The sequence below is a fragment of the Hippopotamus amphibius genome, chromosome 14, assembly GCF_030028045.1.
Source record: "Hippopotamus amphibius kiboko isolate mHipAmp2 chromosome 14, mHipAmp2.hap2, whole genome shotgun sequence".
Classification (NCBI taxonomy): domain Eukaryota; kingdom Metazoa; phylum Chordata; class Mammalia; order Artiodactyla; family Hippopotamidae; genus Hippopotamus; species Hippopotamus amphibius.
The window spans coordinates 64,355,847-64,370,565 of record NC_080199.1 but is presented as its reverse complement, the minus strand read 5'-3'; the positions used below and the strand labels follow the sequence as shown (position 1 = coordinate 64,370,565).

General features: G+C 40.9%; 1 protein-coding gene across 3 annotated transcripts in view; it reads right to left on the bottom strand.

Annotated features, from left to right (window-relative positions):
• WDFY2 (WD repeat and FYVE domain containing 2) overlaps positions 1-14,497 on the bottom strand; it is a 169,858-nt gene extending 155,361 nt beyond the window's left edge. Inside the window, exon 1 of one of the 3 annotated variants that reach the window (XM_057707862.1) lies at positions 14,057-14,497. In XM_057707862.1, the coding sequence (XP_057563845.1) occupies positions 14,057-14,193 (137 nt within the window). In that variant the 5' untranslated portion in view covers positions 14,194-14,497. The remainder of the gene's footprint in view (positions 1-14,056) is intronic. The other 2 variants (XM_057707863.1, XM_057707864.1) reach the window with 2 other exon arrangements.
• Between the last annotated feature and the right edge of the window lie 222 nt (positions 14,498-14,719).

The following is a 14,719-nucleotide window of genomic DNA, read 5'->3' as shown; positions in this document are numbered from 1 at the left end:
CAGGAGGTGCATGGATAAACAAATTAGTATTTACATTCAGACAAATGGAATATTATTTTGTGCCAAAAAGAAATGAGCCATCAAGCCATGAAGAGACATGAAGGAACCCTAAATGTATGTTACTAAGTGAAAGAAGCCAATCTGAAAAGCCTACACACTGGGTGATACCAACTATATGACAGACATTCTGGAAAAAGCAAAACTATGGAGAAAATAAAAAGATCAGTGGCTGGGGTGGGGTGGGGTGAGATGAATAGGCAGAGCACAGAGGATTTTTAAGGGCAGTGAAAATACTCTATGATATTATAATGATGAGTATGTCATTATACATGTGTCTCAACTCACAGAACATACAATACCAAGAGTGAGTCCTACGGTAAAATACGGACTCTGGGTGATAATGATGTGTCAGTGTGGGCTCATCCTTGATTACAGATGTATAATTCTGGTGAGTGATGCTGATAATGGGGGAGACTACGCATGTGTGGGAGCAGGGGTATGTGTGGGAAATCTCTGTATCTTCCTCTCAGTTTTGTTGTAAATCTAAAATCGCTTAAAAAATTGTCTCGAGTTAAAAAAAAAAAGAGAGTAATGTAGAATATTTCTTAAAAGAAAACAATCAAAAAATAAAACAGAAGGGGTAGGAGAACCACACCTGAGAAACAGGACAGCCCGCAGGCATACATGTACCTACAGATAATCTGCACATCAGATTAAGTACAACTAACCTCTCTAATTTAACCTGACCTTCTGGAGAAAAATTATTCATTCTTTCAAACTGTTTAACAATAGAAACTTTGAAATGTAAAAAGAACTTACTAAACCACTCAAATATAAATTCAAAAATATTTCAAAAATCAGAATATAATGAAATAACTAAGCTAGTTCCTACACCCCTTCTCCCCCAAATAAAATCTTCCTATAAACTATCAGACAGCTAGGATTTTTCAAGTTCCGTAAGTGCCAATATCAATACTAAGGCAGATTACTGAGATTCTAACAGCATGGGAAGCTTTTTTTCTATTGGGGATAACCAACTCCAGAAAAATATTAATCCAGAGCTACACAATAAAAGGTAATAACGTAATTTTAAGTTTTTCTAAAATTAGAATTTAAATATATATTTAAATATTATACTCATCGACTTTTAAAATGAGGATAAAAAAGACAAAACTCTCAATTCAAAGAAGTATATAGTCATATTTTATATTTATAACCACTTAAATGATAATGATCTTTAACATTTTTATAGGACCTTTGGTATAGTATTTTCACAGATGTCATTTAAACCTATGACAAATCAATTTCAGATGAGGCTCGAAGAGGGTTAGTGACTTTCCAAATGTCACAGAACTAGTGTAATGATGCTTGGGCACTCTTTTCAGGAGCACTGGCATATAAGGAAAGAGTGGGGAGAAAACTAAGGGAGAAAGGGAAAGAGAAACTGATTCAAAGTCAAAGAAGAGTTAGAGAGAAAAGATAGTTATTAAATAATTAGCGAACTAGTTTGGAAGAAGGGCAGCAAAAACCCTAACATTCCTGCAGGAATGACTGAGACCCAGCACTTTACAAAATGACATCGTTTAGCCCTGAGAATAACCCTATGAGGCAGGCACTGTCTGAACTCCCATTTTACAGCTGGGAAGATTTTGAAGAAGTAATTAAGATCACACAGCTAGGAGATGACAGAGCTAAGAGTCAAACGCAGGCTTCTGGACCTTGGGTTCCTGGCCCTGATCACTGTTACAAGGTGTCCAGAGAGGGGCAGGCTAGATGCCACACCTAATTTACCAATACCCGCCTTTATTTATACATTTATTTATTGTGTAAAACACCAGGATCTCTTATAAAAGGTGTCTTAATTCCCTCCCTCCACCCCCACTAATTTTTTAGAAATATAGGCATTCCAGTTATCTTTCAATTTCTTCTGCTTCTTCTTCCAAACACCAAAAAAAGCTCTAACCATTGACTCCGTAAAAGGGAAAGTACCCTTCAGATTCAGAGGAAGACAGGAAAGCTCTCTGACTATTGTGCACTATTTCCCCACCAGGCAGCAGGGGCAGCGTGGACATGGCCTTTCACGGCCTTACTCAGAGGACCTTAGAGGAAGTGGGCAGAGCAAGGGACCCACAGGAGGGGAACTCGCGGCCTGGCCTGGCTACATCTTCCCATTTGCCAAGAGAAGCCAACAAGCCCAACTTCTATGTGAAATCCAGATGTTTAAAACTTAGCTTCTGATTCAAACGTCTAAAAACACTGTGTACAGACAAAATCTGTTTGAGGGTGGACCTCAGCTCACTAGCTGTTGGTTTATAATGCCCAGTCTTCTAGTGGAGGGTAGCTAAACTGGGGTAAAATTTCACCCCTACCTCAATGTATTACCCATGGAAGACCAAAGATAAACAGCCTTTGCCCTCCAGGAGACTAGTAGGGATAATGAACACACCATTTCTGGATAAGATGGCAAATGGAGAGAGAAAAAAGGCTGCAAAAGAGAACTCAGGACCCACCAGCCACACACCTCCCCTGACCCTGGGTTTTCACAGAACAAGTTTGGGAAGTGACAGTAAAAAGATGCCAGAGTAACCCCACTTTGGTATATCTAGAGAAGAGATAAAGGGGCTCGGAACTATAAGAAAGCAAACAAACAAAAATTCAATAGCCCCACTTTTGTGTATCCACGGTGATTCTTAAAATAGTTAAGCCTTAATGGAAGCATAGCAACAGGCATGGTGGTACCATAAACAAAACATAAAACTAATTTCTAGTGAGTACCCTCTATGCTCCAGGTACAATGCCAGGTGCTACAGGAATATCATCTTATGTAAACCTCCCAACAATCCTGGGAGGAATCATTACTCCCAATTTACAGATGCAGAAACTGAGACTCTGAAATCCTGAAGTTTGGGAAAGAGCCAATCATCTAGAGCAGGGGTCCCCAACCCCTGGGTGGTGGACTGGTACCGGCCTGTGGCCTGTTAGGAACCAGTTAGCACAGCAGGAGGTGAACGGTGGGCGAGTGAGCGAAGGTTCATCTGCCGCTCCCCATAGCTCACTTGCGTTACCGCCTGAACCATATCCCCCCATCCCCACCATCCGTGGAAAACCAACCGGTCCCTTGTGCCAAAAAGGTTGGGGACCGCTGATCTAGAGCCAAATGATTCTCTTCCCATTAAGTCGCTAACCCGGCTAGAGAGTCCAGCTATTACTATAGATACATAACGGCAAACAGTCAAAAACAACTCATTAGCTACAATAATTAAAAGTGTAAGGGGGTGGGGAGGGTGGAATAGGTGAAGGAGATTAAGAGATACAAACCTCTAGTTATAAAATAAATAAGCCATGGGGATGTAGCAGACAACATAAGAAATACGGTCAATAATATCATAATAGCTTTGTATGGGGACAGATGGTTACTAGACTTATCATGGTGATAATTTCATAATGTATGCAAATGTAAAATCACTACGTAGCACACCTGAAACTAACATAATGTACACAAACTATATTTCAATTTTTAAAAAAAGAAAGAAAATAATTGTTTTACAAAAGTATAGGGCAGGTATTAAAAGCAGAGATCCTCAAAATACAACAGAGTCCATAGTAGACCTTGTTGATTATGAGAATTTAATTTTGTGATAAGGTAGTTTTACAAATAAATATAAAAGAAAGCATAAGGGCCATTCAATAAATGATGTTAAAATAACAGCAAATTTTAGAAAAATCATTACATTCCTCAATTTATACCATCCAATGAAATACATTCCAAAATAAACCAAGAAGTTATTTTCTCACCAAATTATATAACTAGGATGAAAGAAAAGTGAATATTCAATGAATCTCTGGGTAAAGAATTACTTTCAGAAACTTTCATGGTGGTCCAGTGGTTAAGACTTTGCCTTCCAATGCAGGGATGTAGGTTCGATTCCTGGTGGGGAGCTAAGATCCCACATGCCTCATGGCCAAAAACCAAAACATAAAAAAGAAGCAATATTGCAACAAATTCAATAAAGACGTTAAAAAAAAATGGTCCACATCAAACAAATCTTAAAAAAAAAAGAATTACTTTCAAAAATTAGGAATGATGGAAGAAATTTCAGTTATAGAAAAGGATAGATGGTTAAACTAAAGAGTAAACATTTTCTATATAAAAATAAAAAGGCAAACAACGGAGTATAAGACATATCTGGTTACATAACAGACATACAGTTAATATCCTTACTATATTTATAGAATATATATGTACAAAAAATTGTTCAGAAGAATCAGGAGACTTCAATGGTGAAACAGAGGACAGGAACAGACAATTCACAAAAGGAAAAAATAACAAGTAAACAAGCAAACAGAAAAATATTCACAAGCAGCCAAAACACACAAATTAAACATCGATGAAGTGCCACAATTTATCAAGTAAACTGTGAAGAAAAATGTTTTATTTTTTTACATTAATTTTTATTAGAGTATAATTGATTTACAATGTTGTGTTAGTTTCAGGTGTACAGCAAAGTGAATCAGTCATACTTACACATATATCCACTCTTTCCTAGATTCTTTTCCCACATAGGCCATTACAGAGCTGTACAGTAGGTCCTTAGTAGTTATCTATTTTATATATAGTAGTGTGTATATGTCAATCCCAATCTCCCAATTTATCCCTCACCCCCAGAAAAAATTTTAAATAATAATATCCATGGCTGGTCAGATGTGGCAAAACTAATATAATATTTCATATGTCACTGTAAATATTATAAAGTGACACAAGCCCTTTGGAAAGCAATATGGCAATCTTCTTACAAGTTTTCCTAAAGAAATAATCCAAAATCTAGAAGAAAAAAACACCTATAGGCACAACAGTGTCCCTCATAACATTTACAAAACTGAAAATAAATAGCCAATAGTGATGGATAAATGGCGATGCTGTACCCACCAGATTATGAGTACCCTGAGAGCAGGATGTCTTATTCATGATGGGAGTTCATATAGTACAAGCATTAAATAAATAAGGGTGAATACTGAAGGAAAAGAAAAATATACAGCCACTTAAAATGATGGTTAGGGACTACATAGCTGGTGGCACATTTTAAGTTGGGGGCAAGAATCTAAAAGTGTATGATTACAGTCATATTTTTGAAAGTTGCATTAGAAAAACTGCTAGAGGGAAATACATAAAACACAAACAGTCATTGTGCTGAAAGATTTATGAGCAAGTATTCTTTATTATGGTTAAATTATCTTTATTTAAAATGTAAACACATTCCAGAGGGATTATTATTATGATTACTTTAAATATAAACTGATCCTTAGAAACTGAGGAAAAGATTAAAAATTTAATAGCTAATAGAAAATACATAACCTCCCCAAATAGCTCCACGTCATAGTTAAATCCACCCAGCTAAAAAGAAAAGCACAGTCATATAGAGAGGTTTGCAACTGACATTCATAACTTAGATAAGACGTATCATTTCTGAATCCTAACTCAGTATTAAATGAACACTTCACAGGAAGCCAAAATGCAGCCACTTAAACACCTGTTCAATTTACTGCACTCCTGGTTTCTTCTGAACTCTCTCCGGCTCTGGGCTGAAAAGGCTTAGAACTGTTACCTCTTGACTCTGAGGCTTCCAATGAGACTAGGTCAATTCTCTAATCTATGAAAAGCAAGACAAGCCAGGGGTAGGGTAGGCTGGTGGGTATAGGTCCCTGAGTTGAACTGTATTTCCATCTCCTAGAAAATCAAAACTCCACAGAGAGAAAAAGAGCGTACAAAACTTTAACAGTTTCTCTAAGGCACTGTATTTCAAAAACTGTTGTTTTCAACCCATTATGGCTCATGAAATCACTTGTATGAGTCACAAGTAGGATTTTATGAAGGTTACAACAGAACAGAAAATATCACTATGCATGTCACATTAAAAGGATACCATTTAACAAAACTTCTGCTTCAGTTACATATGTGTGTTACGTGTCAGTGTACATGAACCTTGGGTAGCAAATACTAAATATATTTCTTGCTGTGATTTATGGTCAAAAAAGTTAAAAGCATTAATCTAGACAATCCAGGCCCTGACTTAGGGCCCAGAAAACCACCCAGAGTTAAACTGCTTAGTGTTTGAAACTAAAGGATTCATCTAGAAATAAGAATGTAGTGAATCCAGTTCAACTAGGTATTAGGCACCAATACAAAACAAACACCTCTTTAATATTTCATCCAGGAATAAAGAACCGCTTGCCATCCAAAGGCTCCGTAAAGTATCGTTTTACACCGCCTCACAACGCGCATGTCGTTTCTGCCCCGTCTGCACACTTTCTTCCGCTCCAGGTTTAGGATGATGGGGCTTCAGAGACTTTATGCGTATCTGGTCCCTATGTGGGCACATCACAGTGCCAGAGTCACAGCTAGGAAATCCTGTGCTCGCCTCTGCCAGGTGGAGAAACCGAGGCTTACAGCAGTGAAATGCCCAATGCCCAAGGTCAGTGCAGGGTTGAGCAGAGATCAGACTCCCAGTCCCAGTTCTTTTCCAAGATTCCTTAAATTAAAGGCACATGTAAAGAGCTTGGGGGAAAAAAAAAAAGGCACACGAAAGCACAAAGCAGCACTCTCTGCCAAGAGACACGCAGATGCCTTTTTTTCTTTTTTGGTCTTGTTACTTACACCTCTGAATCAATTTTTACTAATGACTAAATGAAGCATTTGGATGGAGAGGCCCCTTGCCCTTTAAAAAAAAAAAGGTTAATGCGACTACTTACTGAAGTTGCACGAGGGAAGTTATTTTTTCTGCAGTAGGGAATTTCTAGGTTAATTGTGGCACTCTCCTTGGGAGACCCATTCACATAAAAATAAAGGAGTGTTGCCTCCTTTTGAATTCCTTCTATTCTGACACTGTAGTTGAGAAAAAAAGCTTGGCTTGATGGCCATTTTCTTTTCTGGTAAGTATACACTGCGTAAAACTTAGTTTAGTGTTACAGATATCAAGAGATCACTACTTAAAATAGTCTTAAATCATAATTTATTTATTGATTTCTAAACGGTACTAAGTGCTTTAATTTCCCCAAAGCTGTTATTTTTTTTTTTAAGCTATTACTTTTTAATGACATCGCGATGGCTCTCAAACAGCAAATAGAAAATCTCTCTCTCAAATTCAAAGTGAAAACAGAGCCAGGGAAAGATGCTGTGCAAGGAAAAAATAGTATTTCCTTTTTTAAAGTTTTGATTTTGTTTGCTTGGAAAAAGATCAACTCACTAAAGTCTCTTCTGGCTACTACTGTCCTATGATTTTTTTAACCTATTTTTCTTTTTTAAAGTAAGTTTAGTAACACGAGATACAAGATAGCTGGTCAGGATTTCACAATCTGAGAGCCACTCATTTTAGGAGCGTCAGAACTGCCTCTAACATTTTCCACTATCTTGCAATATCCAGATGAATGTATCCTGATTAAGATCTTTGAGGTCCCAGATAGAATCTGGTTTAACTGTGTAAATTAAATAGGAAATTCAGAACCTTCAAGAGCTTTGTGGTCACTTGGAGCTAAGCCTCCTCTAGTGAACCTCCTTAAACAGCTTTCCCATAGTGATCTTTTCTTAAAAAGTCAATCTGTATTCTGACCTTTACAGACACAGAGGCAGCCTGCTTCCAGACAGATTTGCTGACATGAAGACTGCCTCATACTCTGAAAACAGGGTAAAGGGCTAATTTTCAAAATCATATGGGGCAAATTCCCATTTGGGGACCTTAAAACCAGCAATTACTACTGCCAAGTGATGAATCTCTAGTGTACAGTTGAAAGTTTATTAATTTTATGCCATTAGAGACTTTACACACTCAAAGAATAGTTCAGATGGCTTCTAATTTTGTCAACTTTAGAGATCTCACACCATCACTCTAGGAAGTCCTCAACTTTGAGACTATGCTTGCACATTGGGAAAAACTTTGATTTGCATTTTTAAAATTTTTTGATTCAAGTGTTATAAAATGTGTGGTCCATAAAACTCCATGAGCTCAAGTGAATCGAGCCAAGGTCTAATTAAGTGAAACTAATGGTTTCAACCAGAGAACGGAGACAGCACAATTTCACAATGGGAAGAATCACTGGTAAATGAGCCAATAGTATGAGGATTTATAAATGATACTTTAACCTATCTTTTCAAGAAATAGTCATAAATGAACCTATTCACCAAACAAAAATAGAATCACAGATGTAGAAAACAAACGTATGGTTACCAAGGGGGAGGGGAGGGATAAACTGGGAGATTGGGATTGATATATACACATTACTATATATATTAAAATATATAACTAATAAGAACCTACTGTATAGCACAGGGAACTCTACTCAATACTTGTAATGACCTATATGGGAAAAAAATCTAAAAAAGAATAGATATATGTGTATGTATAACTGAATCACTTTGCTGTACAGCAGAAACACATTATACATCGACTATACTCCAATAAAAATTGTTACTGCAATTTAAAAAAAAAAAGAAGATGAAGAAGAAATAGTCGAGTAGTCCTGGCCTCTTTGAGTGGTTCAGAGTTGGGAAAAAAAGCCCTTAAAAATTTTTAAAAATCCAACAGCTCTCATTCCAGCCCCTTCCCACCCCTATCCCTTGCTGTAACGTTACCCTGGCCCAAAGTGAGCTGCTAAACTTCTCTCAGGTTCAATTAAATATCTTTGCTCTGGGAAACTCACAACTTCCTCAGGCTCTTTCCCATCCAAACAGGTGACAGATGAGCCATTGCTTAATTCATTCAATGAACATATATACTGGCTATCTCCTTTGTGCTAGGCACTGGAGGTCAGATCTTATATTGAGACAAAAATGTGACTCCCTATTACCCACTGCATGGTTCTATGTGCCCTCAGGGCTTACAAAGAACACAGGTAACTCTGTTGCCTAAACTGATCCTGAATAAAGTCAGAATATAAGGTGGCAGTTCCCCACAGTCCCTCCCCATTTCTCTCATCCACTGCAGGCCCCCCCTCCCACAGCCTCCTCCACAGCACCCTACCACCACACCCTCACGTCTTTTTATCCAGAAAAGATTCCAAATTCTTGTACTCAGAGGTTTTGTGAATGTTCGCTATCATAATTACTCCTCTGGAGACACTAATTTTCCAGATTCCTCAAAGTGTGACACTCAGAACTGACTTCTGAATTCAAGCTGCCTTGCTCCTGAGTGCATTCTTAACCAGTCCATTCTAGTGCTTCTCAATGCACTAGGAGTTTTCTCTTCCCCCTCTAGCTAGAATGCCCTTTCCAACACCCTAGATTTCTCACACGAACTCCTACTCATCCTGCAAGACCCATCTGGAGGAGAGCTCCTTGGTCTCTTCGCTAACCACCATAAGCAGAGAAGATTCTGTGACAACCCCAGTGGATGCTGTTTGTACCCATCTTCAACCATCTCCTCATATGAGATAAAAATCTGACCCCTTTTACTCCAGGCGAAGGAACAATTTCCTATAACTGTCTAATAGTAATTACCTAGAGAAACTCTCTGTATGAATGCTAAGATTGTTGACTTGTGTTAAGATACGCATAAAAAGAACTTACAAAGATAAAGGTCTGGACGGGGCTGACTCCCACCTGGAGCAGTCTTTTCTGGCTTTCAACATTTGAAGAAGCTGCCACTGGACAAGGGAGCTGCAGGTAGCTTACCAGCTACCCTGGTAAGCTGCAGGCTAGAGATCGGTCTTGACCAAAATAAAGCCAAAAATGTCTGGGAGGAAACTCCCAAGCAAGGAATGTTAAAATGGCAGTCACTCAGAAAAGACAGTCCAGACTGATGCTAGGAAATGAGGAACCCAATGTACCAAAGTTGGGCATATCCTTTGGAGACAGAACCCAGCTACAACCAAAGCAAAGACGGACTCAGATAAGGCCAGTGAGTTCTGAGAACAAACTCTATTTTATGATTGTACCAGAAATCTATACTTGTAAGTTAGACCATTTTTATATTTCTTCTTCCTTTTTTTTTTTTTTTTGGCTGTGAGGCTAGGCTTGCGGGAGTTCCCCAACCAGCCAGGCCATGGCAGTGAAAGTGCCAAGTCCTAACCACTAGACCACCAGGGAACTCCCATTTTTATATTTCTTCTATTTCCTTATATTTTCTCCCTCAGTATTCAGTAAAGTCCCAGGCTGTCTTAACTGTGCTCAGATAAATTAAGGGTAAGGGTTTTTAGTCACTCTTGGGCCTGAGATTAGAATACTATCGGCCCACGACTAATGGCAGCCATAGGGTGAAAACGGTAGTCCAAGAGAAAGAATCCTCCAAGGTAAGTAAAATTTAAGGAACAATGAGAGCTGTGGAATCCACCTACTCTTCCCCATCTGAAAATTCTCTTTTCAGTACTAAATCTTGGAAGCTGTGGTTTTGTTTTATTTTCTTCTAAACTCCCCGCCCCCCCCCCCCCCAAAAATTGTGAGCATCTTGAAAAGACCTTGTCATTTTCACCAATGAAGTGTATACATGTGCTTGGAACATAGTAGGGACTCAAATGTTTGTTGATGGAATGAATGAAGCAATGCATGGACTTTCAAAGTTTTAAGGCACCTTTAAAGGCCATCCAGTCCAATCCTTTTCCATACACTTGCCCACAGAGAACTTTCATAGGTTGTCATAATATTCATTCAAACAAATATGAATGAAATGTCTACAATAGTTAAGATATTGTGCTTGCAAGAACAAGAAAACAATCAGTCACAGTCACCCACACAACAAATGTTCATTGAGGGCCTACTGTGTGCCAGCCACGATACCAAGCCCTACAGATATTACAAGTAAGACCCACATAGCCCCTTAGGGAATTCATAGAGAAGAAGATAAACGGACCACAAGTACCTATAACAGCTTAAAATGGAAAATGTTAAGTGTTATCGAAGGTATAGATAAAGGCTATTGGGAGTTAGAGGTCAAAAAGGAAAACCAAGGTTTCAAAAGAACTCATGGAACACAGCCATTCAGGAACGGGACAATATTGTGGTTTAACCTTACAGTTCAGGAATAAAAACTACTAGTTTCTAAGTGACGCGGTTGATGGAAATGGCTTGGTAGGTTTTGATGAAAATCAATATTCTATCTTCATATCTTTATCATTATGTCAAGTGACAGTGACACCAGACTTTGAAAAGCAAAACTACAGATCAGTTCTCTTTTTTTAATTTATTTATTTATTTATTTATTGGCTGTGTTGGGTCTTCGTTGCTGCACACGGGCTTTCTCTAGTTGAGATGAGAGGGGGCTACTCTTCGTTGTGGTGCACGGGCTCCTCCTCAAAGCCATGGCTTCTCTTGTTGCAGAGCACAGGCTCTAAGCGTGTGGGCTTCAGTAGTTGCGGCATGTGGGCTCAATAGTTGTGGCTCACAGGCTCTAAAGCACAGGCTCAATAGTTGTGGTGCACAGGCTTAGTTGCTTCACAGCATGTGGGATCTTCCTGGAGCAGGGCTCGAACCCATGTCCCCTGCATTGGCAGGCAGATTCTTAACCACTGCGCCACCTAGGAAGTCCCAGATCAGTTCTCTTTTAATGGAAAACATAATCGAAACTGAGCTCTAAATAACAAAGTTCTTGTCATGTGTGACTATGTGACCTACAGAAACACAGACTTGTTGACTTGAGTAATAATAAAATGTATGTAAAGAATAATCCTAGGACTTCCCTGGTGGTGCAGTGGTTAAGAATTCGCCTGCCAATGCAGGGAACGCGGGTTTGATCCCTGGTCCGGGAAGATCTCACATGTTGTGGAGCAACTAAGCCCAAGCACCATAACTACTGAGCTTGCATTCTAGAGCCCATGTGTCATAACTACTGAAGCCTGTTGTGCCTAGAGCCTGTGCTTCCCAACAAGAGAAGCCACCACAAGGAGAAGCCTGAGCACCGCAGCGAAGAGAAGCCCCTGCTCCTACAACTAGAGAAAGCCCTCTTGCAGCAACAAAGATCCAATGCAGCCAAAAATAAGTAAATAAACAAAATATTTTTTAAAAAAGAATAATCCTAGACTTACTTAACAGTAACTGCATAATAAAATACTTTCTATTACTTACATTGTACACTGAGAAAGTGAAAATTAAGTTTAATCTATAACTAAACATTGCATTCTTTTGCCCCATAATCAAACGAAACTTATCTTCACTTTCTTTCATATATACTATTTCAGCTTCTCCAAATACTCTGAAATGCGCTAAAGCTGTCTCCTTCAGGATAAACGAAGCAAAATGGGAATCAGGAGACAGGAGCCCAGCCTGGTTCCACCACCGGCTACATGAATTTGGGCAGGTAAATTCTCTGGGCTAAATTTTCTCATCTGTAAAATAAAGCTGTTAAAGCAAATAACCTCTATGATCCCTTTGAACACAAAAAAAAGAAAGAAAGAAAGAAAGAAAGAAAGAAAGAAAGAAAGAAACTATGAAAACTAACCTCTACTCCCAAAGCATCAACCAAAGCAGAAAGTTTCAAAACTAATATTAAAGAAGCTTAGGTTTAACTACCTTTCTCCCTCTCTTACTTGACTCAGCAAACTTACTTATGAATTTCTTACAGCAGTTACAGACAGGGAAGGTGATGTCTATCAATATATTCTTTAAAACACAATTCTGTGACAAAGAATTTCTAGGTCCAGAAGCAATCTCTTCAGTAGAATTTTGCCTCCATGGAAAAATTAAACACGCATAAGGCTTCTGTGTGAATTTCAAATACTTTCTAGAGCCATATATTCCATTGCAGCCATGAATTTCTTCTGTTCTTGGCAGACTGCTTGCCATTGGTATATGTTTACAATGCTTTCCCTTGGATCTGCAAAGGAAGTGAATCAGGCACCATTTGGCCATTAGTATGGAGTATGATGTAGACAAAAATATATCATTAATATAGGCATCCTAGTTATACTGAAAAAACTGTGATATGAATAGACCTATCAGGCACATTTTTTGAGGCCACAGTGTATGTAAAGCACTGAAATGACTATAAACACCGTATGACCACTTTGTTGCTTTACCTTTGCCTGAAATTTTACAAGTCACCAAAAAAAATATTTCCTACCTCAGCATAATTTGAACTTACATTAAGAAAACCTAACTATTATTTTAAGGTTAAAGCTCCTTGTCATATACCTTTATAATGTGACATTTTTTAGAATACTAGTTGACATTGTAAAAGCAATTAAAAAAGCAATTCCAGATCAAAACCATAACTACTATATTCAAGCATCATTCCTCTAGAGATTAGCTTCATCTGTATAATTTCTGCACATTAAGGAACATTAAGTTAAAGCAAAAAAACGCACTGTCTGAAAAAACGTATTGTCTTAAAAGTATTTAGGGAGAACACTCAAGGCAGAACAACTGGCTCTACTTCTGCAAATTAAGCAAAATTAGGCAAAAAGAAAGGAAGCGAGCAAAGGGAAGGAACTCGAGCTATTTGCAGCGGTGGCCCCTTGAAAGTTCTAGGAGCTTCCCCTTGAGCTTGAAGAGATAAGGAGGGCAAAGCAGAGAAGTCACCTCTCCTTCTGGGCAGAAGCCCAAATACTCTTCACAACTCGCAATATTCATTGAATTCGGTGTAAGATGTCTGGGAGATCTGGATTCGGTGGGAATGGCTGGGAGAAGGGAGTGGCATTTGCTCTCCTCAGTCTGGAGCCTGGAGAACTGTACCAGAGTTCTCAAAACCCCTCAGTTATCTGACAGAATCGGCCCGGAGCAGCCTCCACACGCACACACCTGCGGGGCCGGGCAGCTCCTCCCTCTCCCCCTCCGGTCCTCAGAGCTGGACCAAGGTCCAGCGGCCGGAGCACCGTTAGTCCAAGGGCCACCCTGGCGCCGGCAGACGCCACCCGGGCAAGGCCGGACAGAACACCGCTGTCCGAGCTCCGCTTCCCGGAGCCACGCAGCGGCGGCGACGCGCGGCTGGACACCGGCACGGCCAGGATGCGCATTATAATACGAACTTGAGGGAGCGCCCTGCACTCGCGCCGACGTGGAGACACAGCCCCCGAAGCGGGTTCGGGCACCGCCGGCCCGGCCCGCCCCTCCTCGCGGCCGAGGGGCAGCGGCTCGTACCTGTCCTCCGAGACACTGATGACGCCCTCCTCCTTGGGCACGATCACGGCCATGTTCACCACCTCCTGGGACCCCTCAACCCGCTGCAGCAGGATCGGCTTGCGGGTCAGCGGCTTGGGCTGGATCTCTGCCGCCATCGGAGGAGGGGGCGCGCCGGGGGCGCCGCAGCCAACTGCGCCGCGGGGCCGGGCTGAGGAGACTGGTCGGGCACGGGCACAAGCTAAGACAGGGACTCTGGTTGGCCGGAGCGGGCCGCCGGGGACCCGCGATCATAGCCTGGCCGCCGCTCCCGGGAACGACTACGCGCTCCCGGCTTCGGGCACCGAAACCGCCACGACCGGCGCAGCCACCCGGCGCCACCGCCGAAGGAGGGGGCGGGGAGCCGGGGGGGCGGGGCCGAAGGGGGCGGGGCCTGCCGCAGGGGGTGGCCGCTGGTGGGCGCGAGGGCGGCTGCACTTCCGGAAGGGTGGTGGGGGAGGAGGGGAAACTGAAGAAGGAGGCGGGGCGCTAGCGGCCCAAGGCGCGTGCGTCAGCCCTCCAGCCCATTTCCGCCCCGCCCCTCCGTCATTCCCGAAGCCTCACAGCACCGCCTGTAGAACGCATGCGCCTTCCATGATCTGCGGCTTCCTCTCCTCACCGCCTTCCACACCTCGTGTTTAGTCC